Genomic DNA, 18,489 nt, shown 5'->3' with positions numbered 1-18,489 from the left:
AGCTGGCTAGAGCTCTAGGAATCATGTCTGGGTAGGACTATGAATGGAGATATATGATGCTTCCCAAATGGCACTCTATTGCCGATATAGTGCTTAACTTGACCAGGGCCCTCTATTCAAAAGTAGTGCACTATATAGGGAATATGGAGCCATTTGGGATATAACCATATGACTCTGACACACCCCACCAACACAATAAAACTGTGTTCATTTCCCATTGGTGAATCTAGGATAATTACATATGCATTGTGTTTGATGGAGGTTATGGTTACATCACCTTGTCAAGAAGAGGTTACTTTAGGTCATAATGGCACTAGGGCGGTTCACCTGGTAAAATCACCCGCACAACAGTTAACGTCGTCTGATTCAACACAACCAATCAGCAGCAGTTCTTCAACATGTGTTCCCCTCTGACCAATCCTACGACATGACTGCAAAGTGAGTGAAAACCTTAGCAAGGCATCACGTCTGATGTAAAAAAAATATATATATATCCAATTTATAATTTCCGGTCATTCCTATATGAGCTCATTGGGACGTCCCTACCCTAAACCGAACCGTACCTATCATTTACATTCCCCTTGGATGATAGTGGCACAGATGGAACAATGAGCCAGATATTTCACTGGCTGTATAAATGTGAAGAAACCGGTTGGCGTTTCCACTCATTACCAAATATGGTGATGAGAGGAACCCCAATAGCCGGCTGTGGGAGAAGATGGAGCCAGATGGATTTTGTCCTACAATCTGCACATTTTCTCATCGATGAAACATTTGATCTCCATACGGTTTTCTGTTTCCAAAACTAGAGTCTGTAACAAACATATTAGATGTTTTGTAGATTTTACCCTTTGCCAAATGTTTTAAAAATGCCGTTGTTTAGGAGTGCAAGGGCGAATTTTGTTATTGTACACGTACACTTCAGAGTAGGCGTTCCCTTAACAGAAATATGCAAATAAACTCTAGAACACGGCAATAGGATCTCACTAGCTCAAGCTTGGCTCTGCCCACCTTCTTCCGTGTTCTGCCCACTATGATTCATTTGCTCCCATTGGAAAGGACAGGCTGTGGTATATCTTGGGTTAGTTATAGAAATCTTTGATAGTGGGGTGACGTGTTCCCACCTTAAATCCTCCAGCTTTGTTGTATGGCTATAGCTGAGTTTTGGCGTCACCTACCTGGCAAGACACAACATGACAAGTCCGAACATTCATAGTATCACTGTCTCGTAATTGGGTGATTCTGCAACTACGGGCATTTCTATGTCCTCAGGTCAATTTTGGGGATTTTATAAAAAAATAAAATTTAACAAAAAGGTATTCCTTATATGTTAAGCTCACACTGCCAGGTTCCACACCAGTCGGTTCCACACTGGTTGGTTCCATGCTGTTGGTCCATACTCACCACTCAGTTCAGTTCAGCCTGAACTGCTGTTGTTAAGTCTCTCGTGCCATTCATTAATTCATTCCCCTTCTCTCCTGTAGACCCACATGTACATTACTCTGCTGAAGAATCACCCTAACACAATCATCCCTTTATACACTTTCTGCACTAAACATTGACACATTTGCTTATTTATACAAGTCTGAATTCAAATGTTTTTATTTCAAAACAAAAATATATACAGCAAAAGATGGCAATGTAAGCATCAATGGATTGTATAAATATTTGTGCAACAAATAATGAGCACTGGGTGAGGTACTTCAATGCCTTCTGCTGCCACATGATGTTCTCTGTTTGCTCTCTCTGGCCAACCTGTTTTACTGACATATCTTCAACCAACCTATAGTACAGAATTAAACTAAATCACAACAGGGTTTAACATAGCACATCAGATAGTAAATTACATTACCAAAAGTATGTAGACACCCGCTTGTTGAACATCTCATTGCAAAATCATGGGCATTAATATGGAGTTGGTCCCCCCCCTTTGCTGCTATAACAGCCTCCACTCTTCTGGGAAGGCTTTCCACTAGATGTTGGAATATTAATACGGGGACATGCTTCCATTCAGCCACAAGAGCTTTATTGAGGTCGGGCACTGATGTTGGGCCTGGTTCGAGGTCGGCGTTCCAACTCATCCCAAAGGTGTTCAATGGAGTTGAGGTCAGGGCTCTGCAGGCCAGTCAAGTTCCTCCACACCGATCTTGACAAACCATTTCTATATGGACCTCGCTTTGTGCACAGGGGCATTGTCATGCTGAAACAGGAAAGGGCCTTCCCCAAACTGTTGCCACAAAGTTGGAAGCACAGAATCATCTAGAATGTCATTGTATGCTGTAGCATTAAGATTTCCCTTCACTGGAACTAAGGGGTCTAGCCCGAACCATGAAGAACAGCCCCAGACCATTATTCCTCCTCCACCAAACTTTACAGTTGGCACTATGCAGTCGGGCAAGTAGCGTTCTCCATGGTATCCGACAAAACACAGATTTGTCCGTTGGACTGCCAGATGGTGAAGCGTGATTCATCACTCGAGAACGCGTTTCCACTGCTCCAGCTCTCAAACATTTAATTTGAATTAGCACATTAGATCTAGACTCATATTTAGTACATAAGTAATCATAGGCCTCTCCCAATGAGAACAAAACAATAGAATGGATCAGCTTTGGTGTGATCACTAGAATGGATCAGCTTTGGTGTGATCATTGTTTGGGCACAAACCCCCTCCCGAAAAAGAACAAGGTGGCGTGAGAAGGTCGTTTCTATGGCGATGCACAATTAGAAACTAAATATAGGATGCAACAGGTCAAATAAGAAATGTCTAAATTCCTTATTAAACAGGGGGAATAGCTAATTCCTTATTAAACACAGGGAATTACTAATTCATTATTAAAAACGGGGAAATACTAATTCTTTATTAAACAGGGAAATCGTACACAACAACAAAAAATAGGGGGAGTGTAGCTTACGCACCACTTCCAATTCACAAAAATATTTCAAGAGAATTATTCATGAGTTTCTTTGCCATAAATCATATTTCAGTCGATAACTGCCACGTTCTTCAAATCAGCATGAAATGTCAAGTGTAACCACACCAAAGCTGTTTAGTGGTGTGGTTATTACAGTTTAAACACAACAGACGCCAGCACACTATAAACAGGGGGCAAAGCCAACAACCAGGACACACACAGTTCTCAATCACACAAGCTAGCTGACAGCAGTGGGCCACTCTATAGTGACTAACGAGGACTGACTATAAAAATCCAGCAACACCACAAGAATCATCAAACTACATTCTGTTGTTGCATAGCTCTGGACCAGGGCGTAATGTGCAGGTGCTGACACAGCTCTGAGTCAACAAGCTGCACGTAACACCCTGGATCAGAGCTAGTTGTTGCAGTGCTTTGGTCTGAAAACGTAACAAACTAAGAGATGGCACACCGGCCTGTAGAACACACCGGCCTGTAGAACACACCGGCCTGTAGAACACACCGGCCTGTAGAACACACCGGCCTGTAGAACACACCGGCCTGTAGAACACACCGGCCTGTAGAACACACCGGCCTGTAGAACACACCGGTCTGTAGAACACACTAGTCTGTAGAACACACTAGTCTGTAGAACACACTAGTCTGTAGAACACACTAGTCTGTAGAACACACTGGTATGTAGAACACACTGGTATGTAGAACACACTGGTATGTAGAACACACTGGTCTGTCAGTGAACAAGTACCAATATCAGCACTGTGGTACAGTATGTATAACAAGAGTGTATATAACTCATTCACTCTTCTTAACTATTCTAAAAGCAGCTGGACGTTGTGTGGTTTGTTAAGGAAAGATGAGGTAGGAAGGTGGATAACACAACCTCGCTCTCCCAAGTCTTCCCTCAGTAGTTATAAACATGGTAACACATCCCACTGACAGCCAAAGAATCCAAGCCCACATTGTTCAGAGACATGGCGTATCTTTCTCCACTCTCAAACACATGACATTTAAATCCTCAGCCATCTACATCATCCCACATCAGTAACCCCCATATATATATATTTAACATCAGGTATCTTCCCATCAAAAAGCTAAAGGACTCAACTTGTTTAATAATATTGGGTGTTTTGCTGTTGATAAACCACCACAGTAACTCATCTTCTCAGAGAGAAGAACACCTCTCATCAGCCAAGTCAGAAACCTTTCAATCAGTCGGCTTTAGTCAAGCGAAAACCACACATCTACAATCATGTTTTTTTATCAAAGCACATTTCAACAGCTGAAAGAGAAATAAATATCTAATCTATAACATTGTGATCCACCCATATGATAACACTGAAGGCTATTTTATCTTGGTGTGTTTTGGAGTGTTCCAAATGGCACTCTACTCCCTATATAGGGCACTACTTTTGACAAGAGCCCTCGGGGCCCTCATAGAGCCCTCGAGGGCCCTTCATAGATCATAGGGCCCTCGGTGCCCTCAGATCCCACAGGGCCTGTAAAGAGCCCATAGGATCTGTTCAAAAGTAGAGCATGATAGGAAATGAGGTTTATTCTAGAAGCCTTGGTGTGGGATCAGTGGTCAAACGCCCAGCTTGTTGGCGATGGTCATGACCACTTTGAGGATGGGCATGAAGGCTTGGATCTCGCTGAAGTTGCTGCTGGTGACCACAGCAGTGTGGACCTCTAGGCCACGCTGGTAGTTCTTGCCCGCCACACAGCGGCTGATCTCATGTAAACCCCCCAGGATGTTGTTAGACAGCTACAGGATGAGGGGAGAATTTAAGTTACTATAGGCATGTACACATTTCCTTTACAATCTGTTATGTAGTGGAGTAACTTGACTGGGTCTGTTATGTAGTGGAGTAACTTGACTGGGTCTGTTATGTAGTGGAGTAACTTGACTGGGTCTGTTATGTAGTGGAGTAACGTGACTGGGTCTGTTATGTAGTGGAGTAACTTGACTGGGTCTGTTACTCCACTACATAACTTGACTGGGTCTGTTATGTAGTGGAGTAACTTGACTGGGTCTGTTACTCCACTACATAACTTGACTGGGTCTGTTATGTAGTGGAGTAACTTGACTGGGTCTGTTACTCCACTACATAACTTGACTGGGTCTGTTATGTAGTGGAGTAACTTGACTGGGTCTGTTACTCCACTACATAACTTGACTGGGTCTGTTATGTAGTGGAGTAACTTGACTGGGTCTGTTATGTAGTGGAGTAACGTGACTGGGTCTGTTATGTAGTGGAGTAACTTGACTGGGTCTGTTACTCCACTACATAACTTGACTGGGTCTGTTATGTAGTGGAGTAACTTGACTGGGTCTGTTACTCCACTACATAACTTGACTGGGTCTGTTATGTAGTGGAGTAACTTGACTGGGTCTGTTATGTAGTGGAGTAACTTGACTGGGTCTGTTACTCCACTACATAACTTGACTGGGTCTGTTATGTAGTGGAGTAACTTGACTGGGTCTGTTACTCCACTACATAACTTGACTGGGTCTGTTATGTAGTGGAGTAACTTGACTGGGTCTGTTATGTAGTGGAGTAACTTGACTGGGTCTGTTATGTAGTGGAGTAACTTGACTGGGTCTGTTATGTAGTGGAGTAACTTGACTGGGTATGTTATGTAGTGGAGTAACATGACTGGGTCTGTTATGTAGTGGAGTAACTTGACTGGGCCTGTTATGTAGTGGAGTAACTTGACTGGGTCTGTTATGTAGTGGAGTAACGTGACTGGGTCTGTTATGTAGTGGAGTAACTTGACTGGGTCTGTTACTCCACTACATAACTTGACTGGGTCTGTTATGTAGTGGAGTAACTTGACTGGGTCTGTTACTCCACTACATAACTTGACTGGGTCTGTTATGTAGTGGAGTAACTTGACTGGGTCTGTTATGTAGTGGAGTAACTTGACTGGGTCTGTTACTCCACTACATAACTTGACTGGGTCTGTTATGTAGTGGAGTAACTTGACTGGGTCTGTTACTCCACTACATAACTTGACTGGGTCTGTTATGTAGTGGAGTAACTTGACTGGGTCTGTTACTCCACTACATAACTTGACTGGGTCTGTTATGTAGTGGAGTAACTTGACTGGGTCTGTTATGTAGTGGAGTAACATGACTGGGTCTGTTATGTAGTGGAGTAACTTGACTGGGTCTGTTATGTAGTGGAGTAACTTGACTGGGTATGTTATGTAGTGGAGTAACTTGACTGGGTATGTTATGTAGTGGAGTAACATGACTGGGTCTGTTATGTAGTGGAGTAACTTGACTGGGTATGTTATGTAGTGGAGTAACTTGACTGGGTATGTTATGTAGTGGAGTAACATGACTGGGTCTGTTATGTAGTGGAGTAACTTGACTGGGTCTGTTATGTAGTGGAGTAACTTGACTGGGTATGTTATGTAGTGGAGTAACATGACTGGGTCTGTTATGTAGTGGAGTAACTTGACTGGGTCTGTTATGTAGTGGAGTAACTTGACTGGGTATGTTATGTAGTGGAGTAACTTGACTGGGTATGTTATGTAGTGGAGTAACATGACTGGGTCTGTTATGTAGTGGAGTAACTTGACTGGGCCTGTTATGTAGTGGAGTAACTTGACTGGGTCTGTTATGTAGTGGAGTAACTTGACTGGGCCTGTTATGTAGTGGAGTAACTTGACTGGGTTAAAATGACATCATGGTACAGGAGTCGCGTTAATACAAAATGGTGTGATTTTCACGCAGGAAAAAAGATAAAACAAATAAGAAATATCTTGCTGTGTTTTGTACAGCAAATGTAAAACGCTTCGTATTGTAATTTCTGCTCGGCATCAGACTCATTTTGTGCTTCAGTTGCCCTTCTCCACTCGGATGAGAATTCAGGAACGGCGATCTATCAGCCGATAGCGCTCTGACTGATGTGGAGCTACTTTCCACTTTTTACCAGTGTAGCCAACTTTTCTCTGGTAAAATACAAGATTAACTTCAAGCAAAACATTGGGAAATGTAGCTGGCTACATTCTTTCTAAGCTAAACAGAAATATGATGCCCATGCATCGGTTTTAGCAAAAAAAGACAGTGCTTTTTAATTGTAAACTCATTTACTTGTGTGGCTGCCAGCCAAATGGCGTTCCACTTTTGTTGTCATCTGATGAAAATGAAGCTATTTTTCTGCCAGAATGTGTTGCACTAATGTATTTTCTGTGAAGGAAAACTATAGCTAACTATAACTATCCCTGATCACTCTATTGAAGCCACAAAAAAAACTCAGCTGACTTTGAATATAAAACGCAGGTGAAATGGTTTAAAAAGCAGATTTTGAAGGTGTGTGTTTTGAAACAGCAGATTTGTGAACTCTAAGGCTGGGCCCCGTGGTAGAGTATCTGCTACATGTACTCACCGTTTGCTCTCTCAGCTTGTCATACAGGTAACCAAGGCGTTTCAATGCATCGTCAAGTTTTCTTTTTGTTTGCTGAGAAAGAAATATATAGAATATTAGGATGTCAGACTCCAACAGCAGCACCTTCAGAATGGCTCTGTGTGTCTTATGCAGATAAATGGGTAGAAATTCTGTCTTTTGAATCACAAGAGCTGATACTACTGTCCTGTGTAAAGACTTACTGGGTCTTGTGCGGCTAGCTGGCAGCGTTGAACCAGGCTGTCGAAGGTCTGCTTGAGGACCATGTGCTCTGCAGGGATCTCTCTCTGCTCCACCCTCTCAGCCGGCAGCGCCTGGAGGAGCTGAAGGGACACACAGGGCTTAGAGGTCTGCCTACCTATAAGTAACTGGTATCCTGACTTTAGGGGTTAGAGGTCGGCCTACCTATAAGTAACTGGTATCCTGACTTTAGGGGTTAGAGGTCGGCCTACCTATAAGTAACTGGTATCCTGACTTTAGGGCTTAGAGGTCGGCCTACCTATAAGTAACTGGTATCCTGACATTAGGGGTTAGAGGTCGGCCTACCTATAAGTAACTGGTATCCTGACTTTAGGGGTTAGAGGTCGGCCTACCTATAAGTAACTGGTATCCTGACTTTAGGGGTTAGAGGTCTGCCTACCTATAAGTAACTGGTATCCTGACTTTAGGGGTTAGAGGTCGGCCTACCTATAAGTAACTGGTATCCTGACTTTAGGGGTTAGAGGTTGGCCTACCTATAAGTAACTGGTATCCTGACTTTAGGGGTTAGAGGTCTGCCTACCTATAAGTAACTGGTATCCTGACTTTAGGGGTTAGAGGTCGGCCTACCTATAAGTAACTGGTATCCTGACTTTAGGGGTTAGAGGTCGGCCTACCTATAAGTAACTGGTATCCTGACTTTAGGGGTTAGAGGTCGGCCTACCTATAAGTAACTGGTATCCTGAATTTAGGGGTTAGAGGTCTGCCTACCTATAAGTAACTGGTATCCTGACTTTAGGGGTTAGAGGTCGGCCTACCTATAAGTAACTGGTATCCTGACTTTAGGGGTTAGAGGTCGGCCTACCTATAAGTAACTGGTATCCTGACTTTAGGGGTTAGAGGTCTGCCTACCTATAAGTAACTGGTATACTGACTTTAGGGGTTAGAGGTCGGCCTACCTCTAAGTAGCTGGTATCCTGACTTTAGGGGTTAGAGGTCGGCCTACCTATAAGTAACTGGTATCCTGACTTTAGGGCTTAGAGGTCGGCCTACCTATAAGTAACTGGTATCCTGACATTAGGGGTTAGAGGTCGGCCTACCTATAAGTAACTGGTATCCTGACTTTAGGGGTTAGAGGTCGGCCTACCTATAAGTAACTGGTATCCTGACTTTAGGGGTTAGAGGTCTGCCTACCTATAAGTAACTGGTATCCTGACTTTAGGGGTTAGAGGTCGGCCTACCTATAAGTAACTGGTATCCTGACTTTAGGGGTTAGAGGTTGGCCTACCTATAAGTAACTGGTATCCTGACTTTAGGGGTTAGAGGTCTGCCTACCTATAAGTAACTGGTATCCTGACTTTAGGGGTTAGAGGTCGGCCTACCTATAAGTAACTGGTATCCTGACTTTAGGGGTTAGAGGTCGGCCTACCTATAAGTAACTGGTATCCTGACTTTAGGGGTTAGAGGTCGGCCTACCTATAAGTAACTGGTATCCTGAATTTAGGGGTTAGAGGTCTGCCTACCTATAAGTAACTGGTATCCTGACTTTAGGGGTTAGAGGTCGGCCTACCTATAAGTAACTGGTATCCTGAATTTAGGGGTTAGAGGTCTGCCTACCTATAAGTAACTGGTATCCTGACTTTAGGGGTTAGAGGTCGGCCTACCTATAAGTAACTGGTATCCTGACTTTAGGGGTTAGAGGTCGGCCTACCTATAAGTAACTGGTATCCTGACTTTAGGGGTTAGAGGTCGGCCTACCTATAAGTAACTGGTATCCTGACTTTAGGGGTTAGAGGTCTGCCTACCTATAAGTAACTGGTATCCTGACATTAGGGGTTAGAGGTCGGCCTACCTATAAGTAACTGGTATCCTGACATTAGGGGTTAGAGGTCGGCCTACCTATAAGTAACTGGTATCCTGACTTTAGGGGTTAGAGGTCGGCCTACCTATAAGTAACTGGTATCCTGACTTTAGGGGTTAGAGGTCGGCCTACCTATAAGTAACTGGTATCCTGACTTTAGGGCTTAGAGGTCTGCCTACCTATTTATTTTATTTATTTAACCAGGAAGGCCTCATTGAGATTTAAAATCTCTTTTTCAAGAGCGTCCTGGCCAAGATAGCCAGCACCAAGTCATTACAAAAAATTACAGACAGACAGACAACATGAAAAACTACAAGTAATCTAGTAAAAACCATTCATGAATTCACAAGAGTATAACCTATAAGTAATTGGTATCCTGACTTTAGGGCTTAGAGGTCGGCCTACCTATAAGTAACTGGTATCCTGACTTTAGGGCTTAGAGGTCGGCCTACCTATCAGTAACTGGTATCCTGACTTTAGGGGTTAGAGGTCTGCCTACCTATAAGTAATTGGTATCCTGACCCTTAGGGGTTAGTGATCTGCCTACCTATAAGTAATTGGTATCCTGACCCTTAGGGGTTAGAGAAAGTAAATGGTATCCTGACTTTAGGGGTTAGAGGTCAGGCTGCCAGGCCTTTAATAAGAAAGTAAATGGTACTGGGTTAGGTTGGCACTAGTCTCATGCTACCAGAAATCCCACTGTATTCTGGCTCCAGAACTGGGCATGGAGAAACACAGAAGGGCTTGAGACAAGGTTGTCACTGACCTGTACGCTGGGCTCCTGAGGGGCCCCTGGGGGGAACTGCTGCGTGCGGCTGGGGTCGTGGCCCTGCTGGGTGCGACTGGGGTCGTGGCCCTGCTGTCCTTGGGGCTGATGATGGCCCTCCATGGGGTAACCCCCCATAACAGGGGCGGTGATGGGAGCAGGAGGGGTGTAGTTGTCTGGGGCAACCTGAGACACGGACAGAACACAGATTCACACACTAGCAGGTTTCTTACAGACATAAAACCTTCACCTTATACTGGTTAATATACAGCTAAGATCTTAATGCATGTTTAAACACGTGAAAGTACTGAAATACCAAAGACAGTCTCCAACATCTGGAGAACATAGATTCACTGAATACTGGTTTACATACAACTAAGATTGTAGATATTAACATTATCAAGATGGTCTACTGGTCCTGGACTGGGTTGGACAAATTGAAACTGGTCCACATTTCTCCAGTCTGAGCTAGTCCATGTTATCAGAGAGGATGGGGAATCCGGTATGAAGGTCATTTATCCAGTGGAGATACCTTTTTCTTCCTAGAACCCCCTCGTACTGCTGGTGGGTCATTCCAGCCATCTTGTCCTATAGATAGTGAAAGATGAATAGTCAGCTACAAGACACTTGTGGCTTTTTAAGAATCCAGACAGCAGCCAAAGCCATGTCACTTCAACAGACAGCGGGCCACGGCCAGGCAGCAGGTCACTTCAGACAGCAGGCCACGGCCAGGCAGCAGGTCACTTCAGACAGCAGGCCACGGCCAGGCAGCAGGTCACTTCAGACAGCAGGCCACGGCCAGGCAGCAGGTCACTTCAGACAGCAGGCCACGGCCAGGCAGCATCACAGTGCAGTTAGATTGGACACACGGACTGACAATAATAACACATTATTGTTGTTGCATTATTTTCACTACTTGGCATAGCCTAATACTGTGGTAAATTGACATTTTTTAGTACTCAAATATCATAAACTTAAAAAACAGATACTTAGGTATTAAAATAGTAAATGTAAATCACCAACAACAGTGATTTAGCATGGATTAATTCACTACATCGTTACATTGTTTGTTATAAATCAAAGACCGGTTCAACATGTTGCTGTAAAATCATGTGACGGCACAAGCAAACACCTTTCTACGTCTGCATTAACAGTCTTATCCAAACCTATTCCTGTCTTATCCCAACCTATCCATGTCTGCATTCAGTCTTATCCCAACCTATCCCTGTCTGCATTAACAGTCTCATCCAAACCTATCCCTGTCTGCATTAACAGTCTTATCCAAACCTATCCCTGTCTTATCCAAACCTATCCCTGTCTTATCCAAACCTATCCCTGTCTTATCCAAACCTATCCCTGTCTTATCCAAACCTATCCCTGTCTGCATTAACAGTCTTATCCAAACCTATCCCTGTCTGCATTAACACAGTCTTATCCCAACCTATCCCTGTCTGCATTAACAGTCTCATCCAAACCTATCCCTGTCTGCATTAACAGTCTTATCCAAACCTATCCCTGTCTTATCTAAACCTATCCCTGTCTTATCCAAACCTATCCCTGTCTTATCCAAACCCATCCCTGTCTTATCCAAACCTATCCCTGTCTGCATTAACAGTCTTATCCAAACCTATCCCTGTCTGCATTAACACAGTCTTATCCCAACCTATCCCTGTCTTATCCCAACCTATCCCTGTCTGCATTAACACAGTCTTATCCCACCACATCCAAACCTATCCCTGTCTGCATTAACACAGTCTTATCCAAACCTATCCCTGTCTGCATTAACACAGTCTTATCCCACCACATCCAAACCTATCCCTGTCTCCATTAACAGTTTTATCCAAACCTATCCCTGTCTTATCCAAACCTATCCCTGTCTGCATTAACAGTCTTATCCAAAACTATCCCTGTCTGCATTAACACAGTCTTATCCCAACCTATCCCTGTCTGCATTAACACAGTCTTATCCCACAATATCCCTGTCTGCATTAACAGTCTCTTCCCACCCTATCCCTGTCTTATCCCAACCTATCCAAACCTATCCCTGTCTGCATTAACACAGTCTTATCCCACCATATCCCTGTCTGCATTAACAGTCTTATCCCAACCTATCCCTGTCTTATCCCAACCTATCCAAACATATCCCTGTCTCCATTAACAGTCTTATCCAAACATATCCCTGTCTCCATTAAGTCTTATCCAAACCTATCCCTGTCTCCATTAACAGTCGTATCCCAACCTATCCCTGTCTGCATTAACACAGTCTTATCCCACCACATCCAAACCTATCCCTGTCTCCATTAACAGTTTTATCCAAACCTATCCCTGTCTTATCCAAACCTATCCCTGTCTGCATTAACAGTCTTATCCAAAACTATCCCTGTCTGCATTAACACAGTCTTATCCAAACCTATCCCTGTCTGCATTAACACAGTCTTATCCCACCATATCCAAACCTATCCCTGTCTGCATTAACAGTCTTATCCCACCATATCCAAACCTCCCCCTGTCTGCATTAACACAGTCTTATCACACCATATCCAAACCTATCCCTGTCTCCATTAACAGTCGTATCCCAACCTATCCCTGTCTGCATTCACAGTATTACCCAAACCCATCCCTGTCTGCATTAACACAGTCTTATCCAAACCTATCCCTGTCTGCATTAACAGTCTTATCCCACCATATCCAAACCTATCCCTGTCTGCATTAACACAGTCTTATCCAAACCTACCCCTGTCTGCATTAACACAGTCTTATCCAAACCTATCCCTGTCTGCATTAACAGTCTTATCCCACCACATCCAAACCTATCCCTGTCTGCATTAACACTGTCTTATCCAAACCTATCCCTGTCTGCATTAACACAGTCTTATCCCACCACATCCAAACCTATCCCTGTCTGTCTCTCTCACTGTCACCTTCATCATCGTCAACAAGGGGAGTACTCAGCCAAGGGAAGTACCCTGAAAGTTAAACAAGGGGGACAGCTCAATCAAAAGCATTTATAAATTAACATTACGTTATTCACTTCTCAAATCTCACTACACATGATTTAGTATTTATAAGAGAGACAAGTGTCAAACAAGAATCCACCATCCGCCTGTGTCCCAAATGACACCCCATTCCCTTTATAGCGTCCTACTGACCGTACGAGCCCCGGTCAACAGTAGGGTCCTACTGGCCGTACGAGCCCCGGTCAGGGTCCTACTGGCCGTACGAGCCCCGGTCAGGGTCCTACTGGCCGTACGAGCCCCGGTCAGGGTCCTACTGGCCGTACGAGCCCCGGTCAACAGTAGGGTCCTACTGACCGTACGAGCCCCGGTCAACAGTAGGGTCCTACTGACCGTACGAGCCCCGGTCAACAGTAGGGTCCTACTGACCGTACGAGCCCCGGTCAACAGTAGGGTCCTACTGACCGTACGAGCCCCGGTCAACAGTAGGGTCCTACTGACCGTACGAGCCCCGGTCAACAGTAGGGTCCTACTGACCGTACGAGCCCCGGTCAACAGTAGGGTCCTACTGACCGTACGAGCCCCGGTCAACAGTAGGGTCCTACTGACCGTACGAGCCCCGGTCAACAGTAGGGTCCTACTGACCGTACGAGCCCAGGTCAACAGTAGGGTCCTACTGACCGTACGAGCCCCGGTCAGGGTCCTACTGACCGTACGAGCCCCGGTCAACAGTAGTGCACTATATCAGACATAGGATGGCATTTGGGACGCAACACACCACTTGCATCATGGTCAGTACCTGTAGGAGGAGGAGCAACCGACGGAGCAGAGAAGGACTTGACGGCCGGGGCTCCAGGACCTCCTTGTGGGTACCCAGGTCCCAGGGGAGGGTACGGACCAGAGGGGGGACCTGCAGGTGGGCCCTGGCTGTGAAGGTGAGACCCCCCTGGTGGGTACATGCCGACGGGGGCCCCAGGCTGCTGGTAGCTGGGTGGCATGGGGCCTGAAGGGAGCGAGGTGGGGGTGAAGCCTGACGGAGGTAGCCCTGGGCTGGGCATGGTGGGGAGGCTGCCAGGGGCAGAGAAGGGAGGCAGGGGAGGTCCAGACAGGTTGGAGCCTGGCATAGCAGGTCCTGGAGGGAAGGCAGAGAGGCCGGGGCCACCTAGTCCTGCAGACATGGGCTGCTGTTGTGGCTGGAATGGCTGGAGTGGAGAGAACCCTGAGCAGACAGAAGACATGTTACATCAAGACCAGTCTGGAGTCGTGTCTGGGAGGTGACAGAGTCGTACCTGGTTCAGCACGGCACAGCTTGTATATGACGTTCAGATAGAAATATATTATGTACAACAAACATGTTTCAAGTTTTAAATGTCACATACACAAGTACAGTGAGATGCCTTTCTAACAAGCTTCCAAACCCAACAATGCAGCAATCAATATCAATGTAGCACTAAAAATAACAAGGTAGAACAAAAACACAGGCTAGAAAAACAACGAGATAAAGTCAGTAAGCATTCTACAACACAGGGTCAGTTCCAGACAGCTGCTGAACACGGCCCTGGACGGAGGGCGAGGGCCTACCTCCTCGACGGAGGGCGAGGGCCTACCTCCTCGACGGAGGGCGAGGGCCTACCTCCTCGACGGAGGGCGAGGGCCTACCTCCTCGACGGAGGGCGAGGGCCTACCTCCTCGACGGAGGGCGAGGGCCTACCTCCTCGACGGAGGGCGAGGGCCTACCTCCTCGACGGAGGGCGAGGGCCTACCTCCTCGACGGAGGGCGAGGGCCTACCTCCTCGACGGAGGGCGAGGGCCTACCTCCTCGACGGAGGGCGAGGGCCTACCTCCTCGACGGAGGGCGAGGGCCTACCTCCTCGACGGAGGGCGAGGGCCTACCTCCTCGACGGAGGGCGAGGGCCTACCTCCTCGACGGAGGGCGAGGGCCTACCTCCTCGACGGAGGGCGAGGGCCTACCTCCTCGACGGAGGGCGAGGGCCTACCTCCTCGACGGAGGGCGAGGGCCTACCTCCTCGACGGAGGGCGAGGGCCTACCTCCTCGACGGAGGGCGAGGGCCTACCTCCTCGACGGAGGGCGAGGGCCTACCTCCTCGACGGAGGGCGAGGGCCTACCTCCTCGACGGAGGGCGAGGGCCTACCTCCTCGACGGAGGGCGAGGGCCTACCTCCTCGACGGAGGGCGAGGGCCTACCTCCTCGACGGAGGGCGAGGGCCTACCTCCTCGACGGAGGGCGAGTGCCTACCTCCTCGACGGAGGGCGAGTGCCTACCTCCTCGACGGAGGGCGAGTGCCTACCTCCTCGACGGAGGGCGAGTGCCTACCTCCTCGACGGAGGGCGAGTGCCTACCTCCTCGACGGAGGGCGAGTGCCTACCTCCTCGACGGAGGGCGAGTCCTACCTCCTCGACGGAGGGCGAGTCCTACCTCCTCGACGGAGGGCGAGTCCTACCTCCTCGACGGAGGGCGAGTGCCTACCTCCTCGACGGAGGGCGAGTGCCTACCTCCTGGACGGAGGGCGAGTGCCTACCTCCTCGACGGAGGGCGAGTGCCTACCTCCTGGACGGAGGGCGAGTGCCTACCTCCTCGACGGAGGGCGAGTGCCTACCTCCTGGACGGAGGGCGAGTGCCTACCTCCTCGACGGAGGGCGAGTGCCTACCTCCTCGACGGAGGGCGAGTGCCTACCTCCTCGACGGAGGGCGAGTGCCTACCTCCTCGACGGAGGGCGAGTGCCTACCTCCTCGACGGAGGGCGAGTGCCTACCTCCTCGACGGAGGGCGAGTGCCTACCTCCTCGACGGAGGGCGAGTGCCTACCTCCTCGACGGAGGGCGAGTGCCTACCTCCTCGACGGAGGGCGAGTGCCTACCTCCTCGACGGAGGGCGAGTGCCTACCTCCTCGACGGAGGGCGAGTGCCTACCTCCTCGACGGAGGGCGAGTGCCTACCTCCTCGACGGAGGGCGAGTGCCTACCTCCTCGACGGAGGGCGAGTGCCTACCTCCTCGACGGAGGGCGAGTGCCTACCTCCTCGACGGAGGGCGAGTGCCTACCTCCTCGACGGAGGGCGAGTGCCTACCTCCTCGACGGAGGGCGAGTGCCTACCTCCTCGACGGAGGGCGAGTGCCTACCTCCTCGACGGAGGGCGAGTGCCTACCTCCTCGACGGAGGGCGAGTGCCTACCTCCTCGACGGAGGGCGAGTGCCTACCTCCTCGACGGAGGGCGAGTGCCTACCTCCTCGACGGAGGGCGAGTGCCTACCTCCTCGACGGAGGGCGAGTGCCTACCTCCTCGACGGAGGGCGAGTGCCTACCTCCTCGACGGAGGGCGAGTGCCTACCTCCTCGACGGAGGGCGAGTGCCTACCTCCTCGACGGAGGGCGAGTGCCTACCTCCTCGACGGAGGGCGAGTGCCTACCTCCTCGACGGAGGGCGAGTGCCTACCTCCTCGACGGAGGGCGAGTGCCTACCTCCTCGACGGAGGGCGAGTGCCTACCTCCTCGACGGAGGGCGAGTGCCTACCTCCTCGACGGAGGGCGAGTGCCTACCTCCTCGACGGAGGGCGAGTGCCTACCTCCTCGACGGAGGGCGAGTGCCTACCTCCTCGACGGAGGGCGAGTGCCTACCTCCTCGACGGAGGGCGAGTGCCTACCTCCTCGACGGAGGGCGAGTGCCTACCTCCTCGACGGAGGGCGAGTGCCTACCTCCTCGACGGAGGGCGAGTGCCTACCTCCTCGACGGAGGGCGAGTGCCTACCTCCTCGACGGAGGGCGAGTGCCTACCTCCTCGACGGAGGGCGAGTGCCTACCTCCTCGACGGAGGGCGAGTGCCTACCTCCTCGACGGAGGGCGAGTGCCTACCTCCTCGACGGAGGGCGAGTGCCTACCTCCTCGACGGAGGGCGAGTGCCTACCTCCTCGACGGAGGGCGAGTGCCTACCTCCTCGACGGAGGGCGAGTGCCTACCTCCTCGACGGAGGGCGAGTGCCTACCTGGGGCAGTGGCAGGATGTTGAGGGTAGGCTGGTCGTAGTCCTGTACGTGGCAGCCCACTAGGTGGAGGAGCATGGGAGGAGGGTGGCAGACCACCATACGAAGGAGGAGGTGGCCCTCTGGAGTTAGTAACAGCTTGAGGAGTGAAGACTGTAGTCATAGGAGGCTGGCCAGCCACTGGCATCACAGGAAGTGGAGGCTGGTAGGGCCCCTGGAGAGAAACATCATTTATACACAGCCGGCGTCCGAACCGGCACCCTATTCCCTTTATAGTGGACGACTTCAAAAGTAGAATGGAACGCAGCCACAGAAACATACATGAGAGCAGAACAATACACCAAGCTAATGTTTCACAACATGTACTCTAGCAACTGCTACGATGTCTTCAAGTGGAGATTTGATTCATCAATGTATAAATCAATGGAAATGCATCTGTTTACTTTTGTGTTTTATAATCCTCAATCATTTTTATGTGTGTACTGTTGCATTCTCATGTCTGAGGCAAAAGTGTCAAATAAAATGCATGAATTCCTAAATACCGGTGTCTGTGTTGTCTGTGCTGGTGGTTGTGCTTGGGCGGGGACAGCAGGGGCCTGAGCGGGGTCAGGGTCGCCCCCCGTCACCCTGACTACGTTGTAAGGGAACGGTGGGGGCTGTTGATCCCCCGCGGCTCCTCCCCCTCCCTGGGCGTGGAACAGCCGGTCTCTCATCATCATGATGCAAGCCTGCAGGAAGACAAACACCACAGAACAAAACCACAACACAGATATAATAGTACTTGAAATATTTCAAACAGTTTGATGCGTCAGCCTGCCTGAGGGGTAAATTATAAACCAGGGAGTTAGCCGGCTAACTCGCCTAAATATTATCATAATAAACTTGAAATGGGCATGGTTTTATTGACTCAACAGCCAAGAACACATGGACGTTTAGCTTTGTTAACGAACCAGAAAATCTGTAGTAATTTCTGGTTGTTTATCAAAGTAAGCTGGCTAACTCATTGATCCTGCTTTGCAGTACAGCCCTCTGGAGTAACAGATGGTGGGAAATACCCTTTCTGGACTACATCATTAGTTCCCTTTCACCAGGCAAGATCAACGAAGCACAACTTCCATATTAAAATGCAGGTCTGAACACAATCCAGGAGAGAGAAAACATGGCGTCTTTAAAGGGGCGGCAGGGTAGCCTAGTGGTTAGAGCGTTGGGCTAGTAACCGAAAGGTTGCAAGTTCAAATCCCCGAGCTGACAAGGTACAAATCTGTCGTTCTGCCCCTGAACAAGGCAGTTAACCCACTAGGCCGTCATTGAAAATAAGAGTTTGTTCTTAACTGACTTGCCTAGTTAAATAAAAATAAAAAAGGTTAAATGT

General features: G+C 48.4%; 1 protein-coding gene across 7 annotated transcripts in view; it reads right to left on the bottom strand.

The window, feature by feature from the left end:
• Positions 1-1,586: 1,586 nt before the first annotated feature.
• Positions 1,587-18,489, bottom strand: part of sec31b (SEC31 homolog B, COPII coat complex component) — a 28,907-nt gene continuing 12,004 nt past the window's right edge. For 3 of the 7 annotated variants that reach the window (XM_055936714.1, XM_055936724.1, XM_055936754.1), the window contains 8 exons: positions 17,660-17,845; positions 17,121-17,331; positions 13,924-14,343; positions 10,703-10,758; positions 10,171-10,356; positions 7,549-7,668; positions 7,328-7,399; positions 1,587-4,695 (listed from right to left, as the gene is read on the bottom strand). In XM_055936714.1, coding sequence (XP_055792689.1) covers positions 4,516-4,695; positions 7,328-7,399; positions 7,549-7,668; positions 10,171-10,356; positions 10,703-10,758; positions 13,924-14,343; positions 17,121-17,331; positions 17,660-17,845 — 1,431 coding nt within the window. In that variant the 3' untranslated portion in view covers positions 1,587-4,515. The other 4 variants (XR_008761059.1, XR_008761060.1, XR_008761061.1 and 1 more) reach the window with 4 other exon arrangements.

This window comes from Salvelinus fontinalis, chromosome 1 (genome assembly GCF_029448725.1).
Source record: "Salvelinus fontinalis isolate EN_2023a chromosome 1, ASM2944872v1, whole genome shotgun sequence".
Classification (NCBI taxonomy): domain Eukaryota; kingdom Metazoa; phylum Chordata; class Actinopteri; order Salmoniformes; family Salmonidae; genus Salvelinus; species Salvelinus fontinalis.
This window is presented reverse-complemented; position numbering and strand designations above follow the sequence as displayed.